Source organism: Gorilla gorilla, chromosome 6 (genome assembly GCF_029281585.2).
Source record: "Gorilla gorilla gorilla isolate KB3781 chromosome 6, NHGRI_mGorGor1-v2.1_pri, whole genome shotgun sequence".
In the NCBI taxonomy this organism is placed as follows: Eukaryota; Metazoa; Chordata; class Mammalia; order Primates; family Hominidae; genus Gorilla; species Gorilla gorilla.
The window spans coordinates 21,583,777-21,604,170 of NC_073230.2; the positions used below are offsets into that span (position 1 = coordinate 21,583,777).

General features: G+C 35.8%; 1 protein-coding gene across 12 annotated transcripts in view; it reads right to left on the minus strand.

Annotated features, from left to right (window-relative positions):
* Positions 1 to 5,595: 5,595 nt before the first annotated feature.
* Positions 5,596 to 20,394, minus strand: part of DGKB (diacylglycerol kinase beta) — a 760,061-nt gene continuing 745,262 nt past the window's right edge. For all 12 annotated transcript variants that reach the window (XM_031013463.2, XM_031013457.2, XM_031013455.2 and 9 more), the window contains one exon: positions 5,596 to 9,351. In XM_031013463.2, the coding sequence (XP_030869323.1) occupies positions 9,244 to 9,351 (108 nt within the window). In that variant the 3' untranslated portion in view covers positions 5,596 to 9,243. The remainder of the gene's footprint in view (positions 9,352 to 20,394) is intronic.

Here is a 20,394-nt window from a genome sequence, read left to right on the forward strand (position 1 = left end):
ATTTTCCTGGGATTCTAACTTAAAAAACTAGGTAGGTACTGACTGGTGAAATTAACTGGGAAAGTTACACAGGTGGTAGGACAGGTTAATGTTGGGAAGTGAGGTGAATTTCATTTGGAAGATTTTAATTTAATATGCCTGTGAGATATTTAAGTAAAGCTGTAGGAATAGTCAGTAAAATTATCAGCTGAGTTCAGAAAATGTTGGATTGGAGATATAAATTTGGAAGTCCTAGGCATATAGGTATATTCAAATCCATGGATAAGGAAATGTATATATAATTTTGAAAAAAGAGAGAGGGTTGAAAAAAGCATTATTAAAGTGATAGGTCAATGAGCCAGGGCTAAAATCTGAAGTATTCAATAGCCTACGTCAGTAGTCCCCAATCTTTTTGGCACCAGGGACAGCTTTTGTGGAAGACAATTTTTTCCATGAATGGTGGGGGGTGGGGGAGGGTAGGGCGGGAGCAGTGTGTAGTTTCCGAATGAAACTATTCTGCCTCAGATCATCAGACATTAGATTCTCATAAGGAATGTGCAACCTACATCCCTCCCATGTGCAGCTCACAACAGGGTTTGCACTCCTGTGAGAATCTAATGCCACCACTGATCTGACAGGAGGTGGAGCTCAGGCAGTAATGCTTGCTTGCCCGCTGCTCACCTCCTGCTGTTCAGCTTGGATCCTAATAGGCCGTGGACTGATACCGATCCATGGCCCCAGGGTTGGGGACCCCTGGCCTACATAACAATATAAATGAATTTATGAATCCAAAGTGTTTTTATTTTTTTAATTCTCAAAAGAAAATTATCTATTCATCTATCCTTCTATCCATTGATCTATCTGTTTCTCAAATGATATACATTTTATCATTTGAGTGCAAGTAATCCATCAAATCATTGTAATGATTTTAAAATTACTTGTTACAATACAAAAGTTGCTGATGTGATCTTTTATTTGATGTGGTTATTGCCAGATGAGTACCACTTGCCTCTGAGCTGTGTTTTGACATTAAAAAACATCACCAACAACTTCTCTATTAAATTGATAGTCATTAGGTTATTCCGAGTTTCAATAATGTCCTTTTAACATCAGTGATATTGTTCATGGTCTTGAATCTTCTTTTGGCAATTGCTGTATTAGTAACAATTGAATCAATTTTTTCTACTCATACTATGAGATGAGAATTTTATTGTTTAATATTCCTGTTACAAGTTAAGTAATAAATATAGTTTATTATCATGTTACATTTAACCTAATCTTTCAGGCCAGGTGAAAGATGGGTGTATCGTGGTGATTATGAAAAGACGATCTGTTGTTGCTTTTCCGGGCTCCATTACTGACTCTGTCAGAGAAGGGTTTTTCTTTTTTTAGTTTTAATTTTTTAACTGACCAAGAATAATTGTACATATTCATGGGGTACATAGTGATGTTTTGATACATATAATGTATAGTGATCAGATCAGTGTAATAAGCATATCCATCATCTCAAACATTTATTTATTTGTGTAGGAAATATTTAATATCCTCTTTTGAGCTATCTGAATGTGCATAATATATCATTGTTAGCTGTAGTCATCCTACAGTGGTATAGAACACTGGAACTTACTCCCTTTATCTAGCTGTAATTTTGTATCCTTTAACAAACCTCTCCCTCTATCTCTCCCTTCCCAGCATCTAGTATCCTCTGTTCTAGTTTTTACTTCCATGAGATTAACTACAAGTTCTAAATGATATCTGTGGACCTCAGTTTTCTCATGTGTGAAATGCAAATGGTGTTGGTAATTATAGAACTCGAGTGAGTTCATTTATGTGTAGAATCATGCCTGGAACAAAGCAAGCACTATATAAACATCGGCTTCTACTTTTATTACTAAAATTAACATTGTCAATGCCTGCGATGAGTGAGGTTTTGGTGGGTTTCAACAAACTTGTCCACTGAAGTGGAGGGGTAATTCGTCAGGATAGTACAATATAGGATACCTATGAGGGGCCACCCCTGATTCCATACTGCTCCACTGGCCTTCTCTATCCACTGCAGCCTCCTTTTTGTAGCTCAATGGCCCTGCTTATGCCACAGTGGCCTCTCCTTACTGCCTGCCCTCCTACTTTTCCAGCCTCTCCTCTGTTTTCGCACAGCCTAAAGTCCATGAAGTCCATGGATTCTGCAGTTTCTACCAGAGCACTTGAGAGGGCAACTATGGAGAAATGCTGGCTGGCAGGGTGAAGCCTGCTGATGCCCTTGCTGGTGTCTGACCAGGGGCAAATAAGAAAGACACCAGTGTGTGGGAGCCATGGAGGTGTAATGGGCTATAGACAGGGCCTTCCAGGCCTGGGTGTGTGGTATAGCAGGAACAAGGGGAGCTTTCTGGATCCCTGCTGGGTGGGTTAGTGGGAGGAAAGACTGGCAAAAGCAATACCAATGATGTGGGGCTTTTGGGATCTGACAGGCCTGAGCACCAATCAACTATTATAGGTCCTGGTGTTTTCCAAGGAGAGGTGAGTAGAAGGAATGTCAGAGGTAAGATGCGCACTCATTGCAGATTTTGAGTGTTGACAGTGAAATTTGGATAAAACTAATATGGGTTTGAAGGATGATGTGTGGGGTGGAGGGAGAAGCACAGAGAAGAATATGAATACGAATTTAATGGAGACTTCAAGAAAGGCATGCCTTTGGACAGTGGCCATGGATTCTGGTGATGTGTCTCATGATGATGATACATTATTTTAATTCTCCAAATGCTATGAAGTTGTACAACTGTAGAATTCTCTTGGTGGCCTAATAACATTTGCTCAGATTTAGAGATTGTAGGAGGTTATTCTGACATATATGCCTATGTCCAGATCATTTTGTGAGGGAATTAGTTTAGGGAGAGTCTAATGCTACATACATAACCTGAACATACAATGACAAGTTATTTTGAACCTGAAGTTGACTACTAGTTTTCTAACAGATAAACACCAACCGTTTGTCAACTGTTTTTACAGAACAGAATAAGATCTTCTGCACTATGGATTTTTATTGTCCTGCTATACCACACGCTCAGGCCTGGCATATTAACGTCTACATGCCAGAACTGCTCTAAATTACCTGATGTATTAATTTATTTAATTTTCAATACATATTTCAACTTCACAGTTGAGAAAACTGAGGCTCAGGGATCTTAAATGACTTGCCTGAGGTCACACAGCAAGTGAGCAGCAGATCCAAGAGTTGTACTCAGGTCTGGCACCAGAGCCCTCATGCTGAAACATGTCAGTATGCTGCCCTCAACTGCGAAGCTGAGAAGGCATTGGGAGATGCACCATGGGGTGGTCTTCGACCTTTTCACACAATGTTGAAAGAAAGTTTTGTGAGACTGTAAAGTCCCATCTTTTTTTGAGTTGAGTGGCAAAAAAGATGTAGAAGCACTACGTGCTACTTGAAGGTGGAAGATCTTAAAAATGCAGCTACAGTAAAAAAATATACATACTATGCAATCTTTTTTTTTTTTTTTTTTTTTTTTTTTTTTTGAGTCAGAGTCTCACTCTGTCACTCAGGCTGGAGTGCAGTGGTATGATCTCGGCTCACTGCAACCTCTGCCTCCCAGGTTCAGACGATTCTTGTGCCTCAGCCTCTTGAGTAGCTGGGACTATAGGCACATGCCACCACACCTGGCTGATTTTTTGTATTTTTAGTAGAGACAGGGTTTCACCATGTTGGCCAGGCTGGTCTCAAACTCCTGACCTTGTGATCCGCCTGCCTCGGCCTCTCAAAGTGCTGGGATTACAGGCGTGAACCACCGCGCCTGGCCAACAGTGGACAGTCTTTCAGCTCAAACATGGTTTCTAATTTTTCAACCAATATATTATCAAGTCCTTGGTAATTTAAGGATTATTATTACCAATACTATTTTAAACAGAAATGTTTTTCTGAGATCAACTGACTTCAAGGAATGAATGTTTGGATACAAATATGGAGTAAAAGAGAGAGAGCTTTTTGGACCTGCTAGTGACTCTGCCACCAGTTGTAATTTGTTGGAAAGATTTAATATTCTAATTTTTTAACATATTATTTTATACGTATTTTTCATACTTAATTTTTTTAAAAACTTAGCATCAACATTTTACAATTGGTGTTCTCTAGTTAGTTTCATGAGCTTCAGAGAGTTTATGAAGTCACTTACATTTACAGAATATAATCTAATCAAACTCCCTGGAAATGTAGAATGGGCAGATATTGCTTTCAGAGTTTTCAAGCCAAAATACCTGGGAATTTTTTTTTTCATTTTTTTTTCTCTTTCAGAATGTAAAATTAATTTTCTAATCTGGGGGGTTTGCGTTACTTTTTCTCCTTCCCTCTCGTACTTGCTTCCTTGCCTCTTTCTTGTACTTTCTTCTTCTCTTGTTCCTTGTTTAGCTAATAATTTTAAGTATAAGCATTATCCAAATCATTCATCTGTAAATTCCCTTTTTTATGAGATGAGTCAGTGAAGAATTTAGGACTTGTTTTCTGTTTCCCTGCTCCCATTCGCCTTCTCTTATTATGAATTTCCTTAATTTGACTTCTTTCCTCATGTAAAGTTTTAGCTTTTCAAAAAGTCACTTGCAGATTTACTTTCTCTAAAGGCCTTTTCAAATTTATTCACCAAATCATCTTTTCCTCATTTGAATATGTCGTATCATATTTTACTTACCTTCATTCTTCCCTTATCCAATTGTGTAATATGGTCCTCTGTTTACTTAATTCTTCTAAAAGATTCAAAGGTGTTTAGAGAAGAAATTGTTTCCTTAAACATCTTTTAATTGCTGCAGCCCCTTTGCATAATATGTTTAACCTAGTCAATGCCCAAGAGATATTTGTTGAAGTCTGTCACACAAAATAAAATGAGAAATTGGTTTCATCCAGAAAATTCAACTCGAGTTCCCACAGTTACATCATTCAGGTTGTTGGCTTACTTGGAATCTAAAATTGATGGAATAATATGCACAGCAGCAACTTGGGGCCCAAAGCACCACAAATTGGAATAATTTGATTCTTAATTGCCTATAATTCAGTCCCTAATTACTCCCTGACAAAAGGTAGGCTGTCTGGCCTCATATCCCTAGTGGATATATTCAGTGGGGTAGATGGATTGTTGAGCTGCTGGAGGAGTCCATTTAAGAGACAGAATCTATCCAAAATGGCAGTAAGAAATGACACTGAACTGAGTGGTTAACATTTTTATTTCAAAAAACAGGATATTGTATATATCATTTCTGAGAAAATAATTAAGGTACTATAATTGAGTTCCATGTTTTTAAACACAATAAGGTTATACAGAATCTCTCAAATGTGAGTTTACTCAAACTTTATTTAAATATAGCAGAATTTAATTGGGAGTTTTAAGTGGTGATTTCTGCCTTTCACAAAATAAAAGCTCTTTTACAGGGTTTTATTTATTTATTTTCTTAAAGTTTACAGCTTTAATATATGTTACAAGGGTTTAATCTTTTAATAGAGATATTATTCAGTTATTTGAAAAATAACGGAGAATATGATTCAATATTATTCAATTATTATTTAATTATTCAGTATTGAATAATCCTTTGGGGGTTATATGTGCCATGAAAAGTACATTTTCCTCTTTTTTTTTTTTTTTTTGAGACAGAGTCTGGCTCTGTCACCCAGGCTGGAGTGCAGTGGTGCGATCTCGGCTCACTGCAACCGCAGTCTCCCGAGTTCAAGCAATTCTTCTGCCTCAGCCTCCCGAGTAGCTGGGATTACAGGCATGCGCCACCATGCCTGGCTAATTTTTGTATTTTTAGTAGAGACGAGGTTTCACCATATTGGCCAGGCTGGTCTTGAACTCCTGACCTTGTGATCTGCCTGCCTCTGTCTCCCAAAGTGCTGGGATTACAGGCGTAAGCCATTGCGCCTGGCCACATTTTCCTTTTTATAACCAATGAACAACAAACTAATGTTGACACAAAAAGGAAAAGAATGATCTCAAAATCTTGTCTCATTCAAGAATACAGTGTGAGATTCAAGGAGAATACAGTGTGAGATTCAAAACATATTCTTCCCTGAAAAATTGCAACTACTTCCCATATGCCTAAAAAACGAAAACAAAATAAAATGTGGAAACACGTATGTGATTCATTAGCCCTCACTGGATTTAAATTTCTGTCTGCAGTAGACTAGGCTAAACATCTGAGCCTTTTGTTTTATTCTGGCTATGAGCACATGAACCTGTTTTAAATAAAATAAAAACTGTTTTAAAATGTTAATTTTTAAACTTCCTACAAGATATCTCCTTCCACCACAATAAATTGACCAGCATTTTCACATGAAATACATGGTGTACACAAGGAAGTGGAAAAAACAAATTTATGTCTTTTAAACTTTCTGGTTCTATGTAGATACCTCCCTTCCTATTTCTTAGAAGCGTGGATATCAAGGTTTACTCTGAAATCTCTCTCTGGAATCTCATCAACTCAGTGCCTAGCAATGTTCAGCAGAGTGCATGTCTCTTTTCCCTCTTTGTTTCTGACTGCTGTTAAGTCCAGCATTAATTTACATTTAAGAGTTTCATCCACTTTAAACTTTATGTCTCCTATATTAAAAGAGGGTGACTCAATAGCTGAAAATTTATCTGCACACATAGAAGTTTCCATCTTGTAAAGCTAACATTCATCATTCAATATTTTAATATACTATAGAATTTTCCTTAAACTATATATTTTTCATATGAAGCTGTCATAAAACTGATGAGAATATCTTCTCTGATTTCAAACCCATCAAGTTACGTTTTTAAAAACTACTTTCCAAACCCCAGGGGCAGTATACTTGAAGGGGCAAGTACATCAGTGTATTTAGAAAATGAGTTGAGAAAAGTCAAATTGGATTCATATTTGAACATTTATTATGGGTACCAAAGAATCCATCTGACTGAAAATGTAACCACTATTAGCACTAATTGTAGTTATACATCTACACTGAAGTGAAGCTGCATCCCATTATTTCAATTATTGAAATCTTATAAGCAGGTTGTTTAATTTGTCTCATCCCACTGTCTATCCAACAGCTTTCTACTGCACAGATTGTTAAGAATGATTCACAAACTGTTGCTGCCTTCAAACTATATACTATAAAAGGTAGCCAAGACATAATTGTATGTTGTAGCGAACATAAAATAATTTGTGGCTTCAAAATATGTTTTTGACACAAAGCCTGCCTGCCCATTGTAGAAAATTTTGTCAATTCATGTGAAAATATTTATTACCTGCAACCATAGATACAAAAAATCAATGTGTGTGTTATGTAACATTATGTCAGTAATGTACTTGTTACTGTTTTGAGATTTCTTTTGGTCTGGATTACTCTTCTGCCAAACAACTTTTTTATTATACCAGGGCAAGTGATTGCTGTACTAAATTTGCAATTGTAATCATAATTTTCCTGGGAATGCTAAATTATGTCTTAATTTTATTCAAAAGCTTTTATTTTTAAAGTAATTAAGCTTATTGTTGATTGATATTTACCGTCCAATGTTCCAGGAACACTAAAAGAATACACTTTGTACGTAATCTTCCATTATAGCACATTGCTTGAGAGCAGCTATTTGATATAACAGCATTCAAACCAAAGAACTAAAATTATAGCAGTTTCACTTGAAATCCATAAATCCATGCACAGGATTGTGTTCAACAGAATCACTAAATGCTATTTGTTATTCAAAGATGAATGAATCAATAACAAAATAGAACTGATAAATCATTAGCACTTTAATGCAGAGTGGAGAGAAACTAATAAATCATGCAGTTCAGGCACTCGTTTTCCTTATGGCATGTTTGAAAACATAAAACATGCAATGATGAGATGCAGGTCAATATGAATGAACAATATTACAAGAATGCTCAGAAGCATTTCATTTTACATCATAGGCTTAATGAAACACTAAAAGAAAAGTACTGTTCCGTGATTTCTTTAAGCAATCAGAGACTCCAACTATGCCATGAACACCTTCAACAGTGATCTAGGCTGTTGTTTCCAAATAAACATTTGAAATGTCATAAAGATGATGGGAGTGGAGTAGGTGAGGAGGAGGGAGCTAATTGCATGCATGATTCGCCTCCAAGAGCTCAGTATTATTACAGGTACCCATTTATACTAGAAATAAACTGATACAATCATTTACTTCCTTCAAGTGTACTTAACTGATCCATGAAAAATTACACCTATATTTATAAATGACTGAAAAAAGCAAGAAATCATCTATTGAGCTTTGATTGTGTTGTCTGGCTTATTGTCTGTCTGTGAAAGGTGAGAATTTTAATCATAATTAATGGGTAACTCACTCTCTTTCCAGCATTTTAGTCATCACAAAATTAATCACAGGAACCATAAATTTGCTCCACAATGCTTAATTAATTATGCATTAACCCATTTCTCTCAAGCATCGTTTTCTGAATCTTTGGTGGGAAACACATTGATTAGGCACATAGTTTAAAACATCTATTTCGTTACTGGTGTGGTTATGAATTCTCTCCTAGATTCTCATGCAGAAAGGAACAAGGCTTGCCATATTACCACACTTGACTGTCAAGTAACATGTTTTCACTTATTTCTGGAATTAAAAAGAAAACTAAGCAAAATAAAAACCGCGTTCTATTTTTCAGCACGAGAAAACCTTATGTCTGATATTTTTATTTCCACTCAGAAGAGTTAAGATGTTGAAGAAAAACTATGTATATATAGTAAGGTATTGTAGTCAACTATTTAATAAAATCTTCGAATTAAAAGTTTCTCCTCAAGTCATAGGTCACTGATACACTGATTCTAAAAGGGAAACATATAGCAATCTGCAATTATGATCATTGTAGCATTACTGATTAGTGCTTCGTAATAATTGGAATCACACTGAGAATCACGTTTCCCATGGTATTTCCTTTTTCATGTTTCACGGGTTTTTCTCACAGGTTAGTAAATGGAAATTGGGGAAGAGTTGGGTGGGAGATGTAAAAATCTATGGGAATGCATGCAACAAAAATATGCAGTATCACTTCAGGTAAACTTCTGCTTTCTTCATGCAAAGATGCCTATAAAAACTGAGACAATAAATTTTCTAATAGCTGAATTTTACATTAGCTTAGTAACAAAAACTGTTAAACCACTTCCATGATTTTGCATGAGCAGGAGACTTGAAATGGTTCAAAGATTTCCAGCATCTGTGTTCCATGGCCCAATTATGCTAATTCAATTTCTAAGAATGAAACAATACAGGATTATTCCTTGCTTCGGTTTCTTGTCCTTTTGACGAGGGAGCAGAATAAACCGGTTTTTGGAGGAGGGCCCATCAGCATTGGGGCTTGGTTCTTGTGTGTAATTTTTATCTAGAAAAAAAGAGAGAGAAAGAGAGAGAGACAGAGTAGAGTAATCTCCAGATACAATACCAATTTGTGAGACTCTCTGTTAAGGTTAATAATATTTCATGAGTGACTGAAACACCGCAAGTGTAAAATGTAATTTCAGAGTTTCTATTATTATTTCAAAAATATGTTTAAGGGAGATAGGGATATGTACTTAAAATATGTTTAAGGGAGATAGGGATATGTACTTAAATAATATCCCAATGCTCAGGATAATAATTTTAAAAATTATCTGAAGTTGCATTTTAAATAGTATGTTACCTCTAACCTCACTTGTAGTAATATTCCAGAACTGCTTGCTTAGGTTACATGATTATCCAGTATTATTTCTTGACCATTAGTTACGTATTATTTATTGAAGTCAGGAAAGAGTGCACCATTATAGTTTCCAGAGTCCTAGTTATAGCCCAATATCAAGATGTACTTGGTATCAAGGCAAGCCTTATTTATCTTGCTAATCAGATTGTTTCTCTCTTTCAACATGAACTGCAAGGCTTAATCTCAAAACAGTCATTAGAAATGAAAGTTAAAAGTTAACATGCGTAAAAGGTCAGAAATGATGAACTAGCTTTCTAATTTGTTAATTAATTGGTAATATAATAGAATCAAATATTGAAAAGCCTGCTTAAAACACTTTGAGAGACTGTTCTAAAGCTACTCGTTTTGATTTCTTTGATATAAAACTACGAATCACCTTAAATGAGACAACCTTAAAGTAGATTACGTCTGCAATTTTCTCTAATTCGACTCTAAATTAGAGAAGACATTTTATGAATATATGCTATGCTCAAAGCTAATTGAAAGCAATTATCAAAGTGGCATTTTGTCTGTGACTTTAAGATACATTGTAAGATAATAAATGATTCTCATTATGTAATAAAAAGGTCACATCTTGCCTTTGGGCTAGTGACGCTAAGAGTTTTTCAAAAGCAATCTGAGACATTTTCTTTAGCGAACTGCGACTAATATAAGAACCATCGCTTATTAAATATCAGTTGTCACCTGCACAGCATTCGCATCAGAGATGAGTATTTCTTTCAAAAAGAAACACCACCTCATTAAAAGCTGCAAAAAATATATCTCTTAAAGTGCATACCTGACATTTTCAAGTTAAAATGAATATCCTTCACTTGTCATTCACTAATAGCAATGAAACAAAAAAATGTATATCACGTGGACAGGATCATTAAAATCTGCAGTGGGGCTTTTGGGAAATGGAAATTTACTTCACAGTCTAGAAAGACAGAAGTATGTGAAAAACCTTGAAAGAATGAACAACTTTATTTAAGTCTGCTGGAATCAGGTTATTCTGGAAGGATTCAGTGTTCTCTTTCCTGAAAAAATAAATTGCACCCGTAAAAGGCCACTAAGGCTAACCCAGCCTCAAACTCTATGGATATCTGACTTCATCTTATTTTTGTTATCTTATGAACTAGGGAATTGATAGTTAGATAGTTAAGACACCAGAATGCACTTAACTAACTATGTAGATTGAAAATGATCTATATCAGATCTTCTCTCAATAAGTCAGCATTAGATTATACTGTACCTTATGTCATTGAGTTTTAAACTCCTCCAAAATTCTAGCTGTAGACAGGATCTAATACTGCATCATTCATCATTTATTCATTTCACAAAATTTGTTCAGCCTCTACTACGCTTCAGATACTGTATCAGGAACTTCGAATAAATAGACAATATACAAGCTCTGCCCCCAAGAAATTATAGTCTAGCAGGAAAGATAAATTGAACAAGCACATTGAATAGTGTTACAGATGCTGAAATGGGAGGCTAAGCAGAAAGGCACTATTTTTTAACATTGAAAATGAAAATGAATCATTTTACGCACAAATGTCATTTTTAAATGAGTACTGGGAAAGCAGTTATCACATATTACTTACATGATAACCTTAGATTCAAATAGAACATTAACAGCTAAAGTAAGAAGGTTGAGATTTCTGGTTCATAATTTCTGGACTAAATGCTTTACAGGGTATAATAGTATTAGGGCATTTTGGGAAATTAGATCATTATTTCCAAATAGTTGTTAAGCCTATGAAAGAAATATATCTTCCTAGCCATTTATATATATATGTTAGTATCAATTTATGACAAAGCATAACCAAAATGTCACATAATTATTATCTATAAGACTTAGCTTCTTCTCTGTTTTTTTTTGGGGGGGGGGCATATCAATTTTGTTTGATTATGACTATTCTTATATTAAAAACTTTTTTTTAAAAAATTACATGATTTTATGCCTTTGAAAAAATAGCACAGTATCTCATTCAGTGCTCTTGACACAGTGGGACCTTTAATCTATGTGACTAAGTAAAACACAAGTTCTAGTTTTCAGTCACTAATCAGAATAAGGGCCAGTACTATTTTAAAAATTATATGTAACCTGTCTTCTTGCTTGTTTAATCATTTCTACAGTCAAAGTACACAACTGTTTCTTTAATCTAACTTTATTTCTGCAAAAAATGAAATCCACATCCTTTTTGTCTGTTGTTTATGGAAACGAGAACCAATTGGTTGTATTTTCTTCTTTGTTAGGGGAGACCACATGGAGGAAACTAGCATTCAATAAATGCCTATTATGAATGCTGTCTCTTCACATGCCTGATTTCATTGGATATTTACATGTCTTGGTATATTTGGGCAGAAGCAAAATCCTACGAGAATAATTCCAAGCCACATGGATTGTCGGTGTCACAGTTACAGAAATTCCAGGTGTAGGCTCTAGGAAGCTGCAGAGACTCAAGTGAACCCTCAGACTCAGGTTGCTCATGTGGGAAAATCCTGGTTACGGGGGGTTAACAGGGCCTGTAATTATGACCCTGATGCCTGTTTTGTATACATTGAACATTCTTGTTTTTTTTTTTATTACTCTTAATTTTCTATCCACTAGAGAAATAACAATGAGTAAAAATTTTATCCCCAAAGACTTTAGAATATATTAAGTTTCAGCAATCTGAGGACATGGACCAAATGGCCTTTGAGTGCCTCCTTCTATTAAGCGTCAGCTAATTACTTCTCAGTTATTCCTTGATACATCAAATATTTTGGGGGCACTGGCTGTGAACAAGGCATTTTGCAACATGATTTTGGTTGTTTAGTTTCTAAGAGACTCTGACATTATTATTTGAAAGAGGATACTGGGCACTCATAAACAGTGGTGACGGGGCTCCTAGAAACTGGAATGGTTCCATGACGGTAGAAGAGCATTGCTTACAACATGCAAGGTAAATTCTATCAGATACAGAATGGTGTCCTCCTATAAAACTCTTCCTTCTCCTTATCATGTACCCTTCTAGAAAAGCAACAGTGGCAGAGAAAGGTTCTTCCACTGCCCATGACTATTTCGACTTCTGTCTTCCTATTTCAAATTAAGACTGGCCACTTCAAAAACTATAAATACGAAAAATGTGGGTTCAGTTTCACTTTTATAATTATTCAATATGAAACAAGGATGCACATATAGAAACCAGTAACAGAATCAAAGATTACAAAGCATAGTCTTCATCTTCTTATTTCTATTACATTTTTAAGGTTGCATAGTTAGATAGCTGTGATAGTTCCACCTCATAGTTGTAATGTTAAGAATAACAGCCAGAATAAAAAATAATATTGATCTGGCTCTTACTGTGTGCTGAGCATTTTGCTAAGTGTTTTACACATGTTATTCAGGTGCCACCTATTTCATCCACCACTTTGAGCTGCCCTCAAAGTCCACTCCCATAAAAAATATTATTAGAGAAGAGTGCAAAACTGAAGTAGAATTTCATAAAAGGGATAGAAGAGGGTATTTGTATCTCACAGCACATAGCAAATAATGTTTATTCCCCAGATATTTGTGTTCTCTTCAAAGACTTTGTTCAGCCCAACTAAAATCAGAGGGAAGAGAGATGGGTCTTCCCTGATTGGTTTTCCAGACAGTATTTGGTTCAGCTCGTTGGTGATTTCTTCCTTGCTTCCCTGTCTTCCAGCATCAAATATTTCCAAACCCTTTATTATGAAAAGTAGCATTTCTCTTTCTTTTGTTATGTGAACAACTGCTCAACATCCTTTCCATAAGCATTTATTGAAGCATTCTGATAAGTTTAGAACAGAGGTGGATCTATTTTCTTTCAGGAATTCTTGTACCTGCTATTGAAATTATTTTAAAAATAATTTTACTTTTATAATATCTAATTTTGGCCTCCTAACAACTCTGGGAGGTAGCTGTCAACATCCTTATTTTACACTGAAGGACAAAGAGACTTAAAAGGGTTCTGCTACCTGCATAACATCAGTCAAGTGGGTAAATGCAAGAGCTGGGTTTGATAGTTGACTCTCAAATCTCCTGGGCCCTCCTTGCTAATTCCCACCTCTGCACCTTTGTGCTAGTTATTGCCCTAGAGAGCATTCCCTCTCTTTTTTGCCAATCAAATTTCTATCCCTGTCCTGCCTAGCTTAAATCACACATTATTGTAAAATTTCAAAGTGAAGGGATAAAAAGAAGATTCTAAATGTCCTCAGAGAGAAAAAAAAATAGGTCACTTACAGAAAAATAAAAATCAGCATGGCATCAGGCTTTTCAAAAACATTAGCGCTAGAAGACAATGAAGAAACACCTTCAAACCCCAGAGGAAAAGTTAATTTTATCTGAGAACTCTATGCTTAGTCAATGTATTGATTAACTGCAAGGGTAGAATGAAGACATTTTCAGTCACAAAAGTATCTAGAGAATTTGCCTCTTATGTACCAAGTATCTAGAGAATTTGCCTCTTATGTACCCTTTAAAACGTATTTGGGGTGTTTTCTGGCAAAGTAAATGAGTGAGCTAAGAAGACGAGTCAAAAAACAAAGGATTCAACTCAGATCCAGGATGACAGATTTGCAAGAGAGCTAGACAGAAACCTAAAGGGAAGGGCTTCTGGCATATAAACAAAAGGAGTGTGGATAATAGACAAATTGATATGGTAGAGTTTTGTCTTTTTTTTTTTTTTTAAGAAAAATGAGAACTATTGTAAAGATCACTTTGCAGAGAGAAGAAAGAAATTCTGAAGCTTTACAGGAAAGAAAATGTGATTGTGGGTCAGTACTTGGTTCTGCAGTTGACAATATTTTTATAGTCTCAATGATTATATATTTTTTATTGATTTAAATAAAATTATTATGTACTTCTCAGAAGCAGAACAGCTTAATGGCTGCCTGGGCCCACCATTTCCTATCTAGGGATTTTGAGCAAGTTACTACAATTCATTTCCCTCATCAATACTGTAGAGCTTTTCATATAGTGTCTCACTGGTTTCTTGTAAGGACTAAATGAATCAATGTGCACGAAATGCTTAGACTGTTACCTGGTACAAAAAAAGCACTCAGTAAATGTTAACTATTAGTAATAGAGGTAAATACAGTAATGTAAGAGTGTTAGAAACCACCTTTCTATAGCACTAAGTAAGTAGAGTATACCTAAAACTAATCCATAAAAAAAAAAAACAAAGCGTATTTCCAGATATGGAGTAAATAATCAGAAGAAATAGTCCAAGAATCAAAGTGGTAGCATCTAATGAGAAGATCTGTTGACACAGAAAAAAGGACACAGGATGGCTATTTTTCTTGCAAGTCTATATATTCTGCTTTTTTTTTTGTTACATGTGCATATACTATTTTGGTACCAACTTCTAAATACTTTTTAAAAATCCCTCTGCAGGTGATTCTCCTGCACTCTAGTGTTTTAGTTCTCCAAATGTGATCCACAGGCTAGGAACACTGACATCATTGTTAGAAATGCAGACTCCCCAGTCCCACCCCAGATCTTCTGATTCCGATTCTGCTTTCTAACAAGAACGCCAGGTGATTCCTCTGTGCTTTTAAATTTGAGAAGCCCTAGCCTATTTGTCATTTTACTTCTCTTCCGAAGTGGCAAGACCAATAAGAATCTGTTGACTGACTGACCAACTGAATAAATGAATGAATGAAAGTCCCTTTTTCTAGGCCCCCGAAACACATGAAAACAAATATCCTAACTTACTCAACTTTAATTACCTTTATTGTTAATGTACTAGGTACCAGCCTACCTTATTTTAGTGCGGAGGATTGCAAGTTAAACAGATATATATATTTTTAAGCCTAACTGAGGTGCTTGTAGTATAATGGTGATAGAAGATATGTGATGGTAGATTGTAATATGCTTTGAGCTAGAGATATTTTCAGGGTACAATAAGATTGAAAACATATGCCATTTAGATCATGGTGGAGGGACAGTGGCAGAATTAAAACTGAGTTTTAGTTACATCATCTCTCTGACAGCAGAGGTTAGGGGCTGGTGCCATACCAGAGGCATGGAGATCAAATGGAAGGTTAATGTGATCCAGAAGAGAAGTGAAATAGACTTTAGTCAGGGCAGAGCCAATGGGGAACAGAGTGGAGGCAGATTTAAGAGATATGGAGGAGGCAGAAGTACAGGATAGGATAGGTGAGTGGATGTGTGGGGCACTGGAAAAAGGGGAAGATTTTACTGCAATTTCCATGCTTGTGGTCTTCGTAATGTGTGTAGCGATGCTTTTTATAGAAAGAGAAGCATTTTTGGTAGGGGTGAAAACCAGGAAGCTGGTGAACCCACTGTTGAGGGTGACGTTCTGAAGGAGATGCTCAGTATCTTTTGGGTCTGTGGATGTGGTGTTCAGAAGGGAGAACAGGTCTTGAGATAGATTTGGGTTTGATCATCTTATAACAATGTCAGCAATTGAGAAGAAATTACTGAAGACCAGTGGGGCATATATGAATAGCAGATGTTAGACTTTGTAACTGGGGAATGCTGCCATTTAAGAGTGCAGCAGGAGAATACAAACAGTCAGAGAGGTAGGAGAAAAACTGAAAGAAGTGCTATCATATAAACATTTCCAATCAGTCCTCATAGTGCCTATTAATTAGGCAGTCTTCCATTAATTAGGGTGAAACCTTCAAACTACATGAAATAAGGTGAGGCATGCCTCGGTTTGGTACAATGCTCTATATGTCCGTGATATAAACTGTTAAATTATTTAACTTAATTCTAAATACAGAATTATTATATTAGAGAGTGATCTACTGAATGATATTTAAGTAGTCATTCATATTGCTTCAGGGGTTGGCAAACATGTTTTGTAAAGGATTAGATAATAAATGATTTCGGCTTTGTGGTCTCTGAACTACTCAACACTGCCCTTATACAGCAAAGGCAGTTTTGGGCTATATGTAAATAAATTAATGTTGCCATGTTCCAATAAACTCTATGTCTAAAAACTGTAATTTTAATTCCGTATAATTTTCACATTAGGAAATATTACTCCTCTCTGGATTTTTTCAGCCATTTAAAAATATGAAAACTATTCTTAACTCTTTGGCTACACAAAAACAGGCAGCTGGTCAGATTTGGCTCACAGGCCATCATTTGCTGACCCTTGATATAATTAAGTCAAACACTGAAAATTAAATTTAGAATTATGAGGCATAAGGTGGTAGAAATAATTTTAATTTAAAATCATGATTTGTTGGGTCAATAGCTAAAAGATGGATAAAAGTGGAAATAATTTTCTTTGGCGTATCTTTATTATATTAAGTGCCACCATTCAGAAATCATTCTGTGAAAATTCTGAATTAGAATGTATACTAACATTCCTCAATTTTGATAATGTACCAACTGATCAAATTTGGCTTAAATGCATTCTCTTTTTAATTAATTCTCATTGCTTTGCACCAGAGTGCGCTTAATAATATTATGGTTCTTCAAACATACCTCAGCAGGTAGCATTTTTCCTATTAAATATTCACCCTGTATCTAGCCAAAAATTTTCTCCCTGCTTCATCTCTTTAAGAGTTTATTATCACTGAATTTATTCAGCTACCTTAAAAATGAATGGGGTTTTCAGAGCAAAATAAATGCCATAAAATATCTGTGAGTAGAGCTTAATTTAGCAATTATCTGGAACATTAAAAGTGACTTAGCTTGATTCTGGAATAAGATTGTCTCCTTCTAATAATGGAAACCATTTTGAATTCATGTGTGTAGCTGAGCCATATGACAGCGGGAATAAAGTACATGCTAAATTTTTCAGGTCCATAACTGCCAAAAAAGCAAAGCAATGAAACATAACAATTTTCTAAAATCCTTTTGCCAGTTTTTTTTTTTAATGATTCTAGCCATTATTTTCTGGAATGATAATTTCCAAGTTTAATGTTAAAGTCTTCGATCTAACATCAAATTCAGAGAAATCATTGTGAAGACTTAAAATAAAATCCTTAAAAAATGGAGTTGGGAGGTTTACTTGCCAATGAAATTCACAGGAAGTTTAAATATGTATGGAAAAGAGAACACTTATTCCTGAAAGTGATGGACTATTTGGCCACATTGCATGGGAAATATTCACACCTGGATTTGAAATCTCTTTTAACATATAAATTGTGTTCTTCATTCCAAAATATTTTTGTGGCTCTAAGTTAGTTGCCAGGGAAGGTCAAAGACATTTTAAAAGCATTTTTATTATTTCCATGTCTCTACAGAGAAATGATCCTCACAATTTTAAACCAGTAACTGTTTATCTTTTCTTAGAGTATCTCCAAATCTTTGGTCACATGGCAAATAGAAGCCAAAAACATGACAAAACAATACAAAAACACTTCTTTTCTTAACTAGAGAATATTTACAACTTGTGACTTGACTTTTCTTACTGAGTAATATTTCAACTAAAATTTTCTATATGGCCTTTTTCACGTAGTAATGGTGTTAAGGACATAGACCCAGGACGTGAGGCAAGGATTTGTTTCCCAGATTAGTCACTGGGCAGCTATAAAACCCTGACCAAAGAATCTCAGTTTTGACCTTCAGTCTCTATTTGCTAAAGTAATATAACAATAGCACCTACTTTGAAAGACCACTACAAATACCAAATAAGGCTATGCATGTCATATACATGCTTAATAAATGTTTTTATTTTTAGTGTTACTATATTTAGTCCTGTGGAAACACATTTTGCTGACCCCTCTTCTATCTGAGACAACACAGCTTTCTGTGTTCCTTGGGTGGCATTGGGAAATGGCATATTATGGCCATCTGCCTTCTCCCTGTGGCACCTGGCAGCATTCCCGCCACATGCCAGACACCAATTTTACCCAAAAGAAACAAAGGTTAGAAAAAAATTAATGTGGAGCATTTACTAACCATCAGAGAGCATAATTAATTATTTTTGTTTGTTTGTTTGTTTAACCAAGGGAGTCCAATAAGCTCACTCTGTCTTAGTAGAAGAAGAAATTTCTTTAATGGCCCAATTTCTAGACTCAGCCATAACCTTGGCTATTTGGAGCATCATAGCACTGATCTGAAAGACTTTCTCCTCAACGTTAAACTACATCATGGTAATACCATTGGATACAGATGTTCAATTTTGATAACTTATCCACAAAAAATTGCCATTGCTTGGTGTTATGATAACTGATATTTCTAACAATGTGCTTAAGGCATTGAATAGGGAGAATAATTCAGTTGAAATAGTACCGGATTAGAGAGGAAACTGATTGTTTTTTCAGGTCCTCCTGTTTCAAGGTATTGTTTCATCATTTATTCAGTTGTTCAAAATGATCCAGAAATCCAGGTCATCCTTGACACCTTCTTTTCCTTACCTCCTATAACCAATCATCTATTATTGACTATAATCATTTTCATCCCCCAAATATTTTTTGTATATCTTGAATTTTTTTTCCTTTTTACTACCATGTTCTAAGGCCTGAACAATTATAGAATTCTTCTAAATGGTCACTGCCTCTCCCGCCAATTAATTCCCCACCTAGAATGACCTTGTCACCGTGCACATCTACTCACATCACTTTCCTGTTGAAACCTCTCTTTACTTCCATGTTACCCTTAAATTAAAGCTAAACGTTTCTCCTGAGGGCTCCCAGGTCCTGCTGTTCTGCTCCCACTGGACCGTATGCCTCACCCCACACTGCCTCTCTTCTTTCATGTCTTCCTTCTGAACCCTGTACACACCAGGTTCCTTCCCACACTCTACTGTTTTCTCTGCATAAGACACTCTTCCCTCTCTTTGGGGCCTAGTTATATCCTCCTCCTCTTTTAGTTTTCAGGTCAATTTTGAGTTTCTTTGAAAGCCTTCCTGGACCTTCTACAACGAGATCAAACACCTCTATTATACCCTGTCACAGTATAATAGTACCACAGTACCGTAGTATCACAGTTCAAAGGATCATGAACTTTCCTTCACAGACCTTATATCATTATTGAAATTTTATATTTGTGGGACTATTTGAGTTATGTGTACCTGCACTGAGTTCAGAGATCGTATCTTTTTTTGGTTCACTTTGTATTGTTTTCTCTCCATTGTAACACTAGGACAAAATGTCAGCAGCTTCATAGAGATGGAATTCAATAAATGTTTGCTGAAAGAATGAATAAATGAATCACTGATATTCTTTTTTTGAGATGGAGTCTTGCTCTTGCCACCCAGGATGGAGTGCAGTGGCGCCATCTTGGATCATTGCAAGCACCCCCGTCTCCTGGGTTCAAGTGATTCTTCTGCCTTAGCTTCCTGAGTAGGTGGAATTATAGGCGTCCACCACCACACCCAGCTAATTTTTGTATTTTTAGTAGAGATGGGGTTTCACATGTTGGCCAGGCCGTTCTCGAACTCCTGATCTTGGGTGATCTGTCTGCCTCGGCCTCTTAGAGTGCTGGAATTACACGCAGGAGCCACTGTGCCTGGCCAATCACTGATATTCTTGACTTGGCTTGGATAAAAGAGTTGTAAATTATATTTATGGATTTAAAAATCATGTTTAATAATAGCCATTTTGTTCACCTCACAGATTTGTCATGAGAATGATATGATATAATCTATCAAAAGTCTTTGAGTTTTTCAAAATAATAGCTATTTATGACAAACCCACAGCCAATATCATACTGAATGGGCAAAAGCTGGAAGCATTCCCTTTGAAAACTGGCACAAGTCAAAGGTATCCTCTCTCACC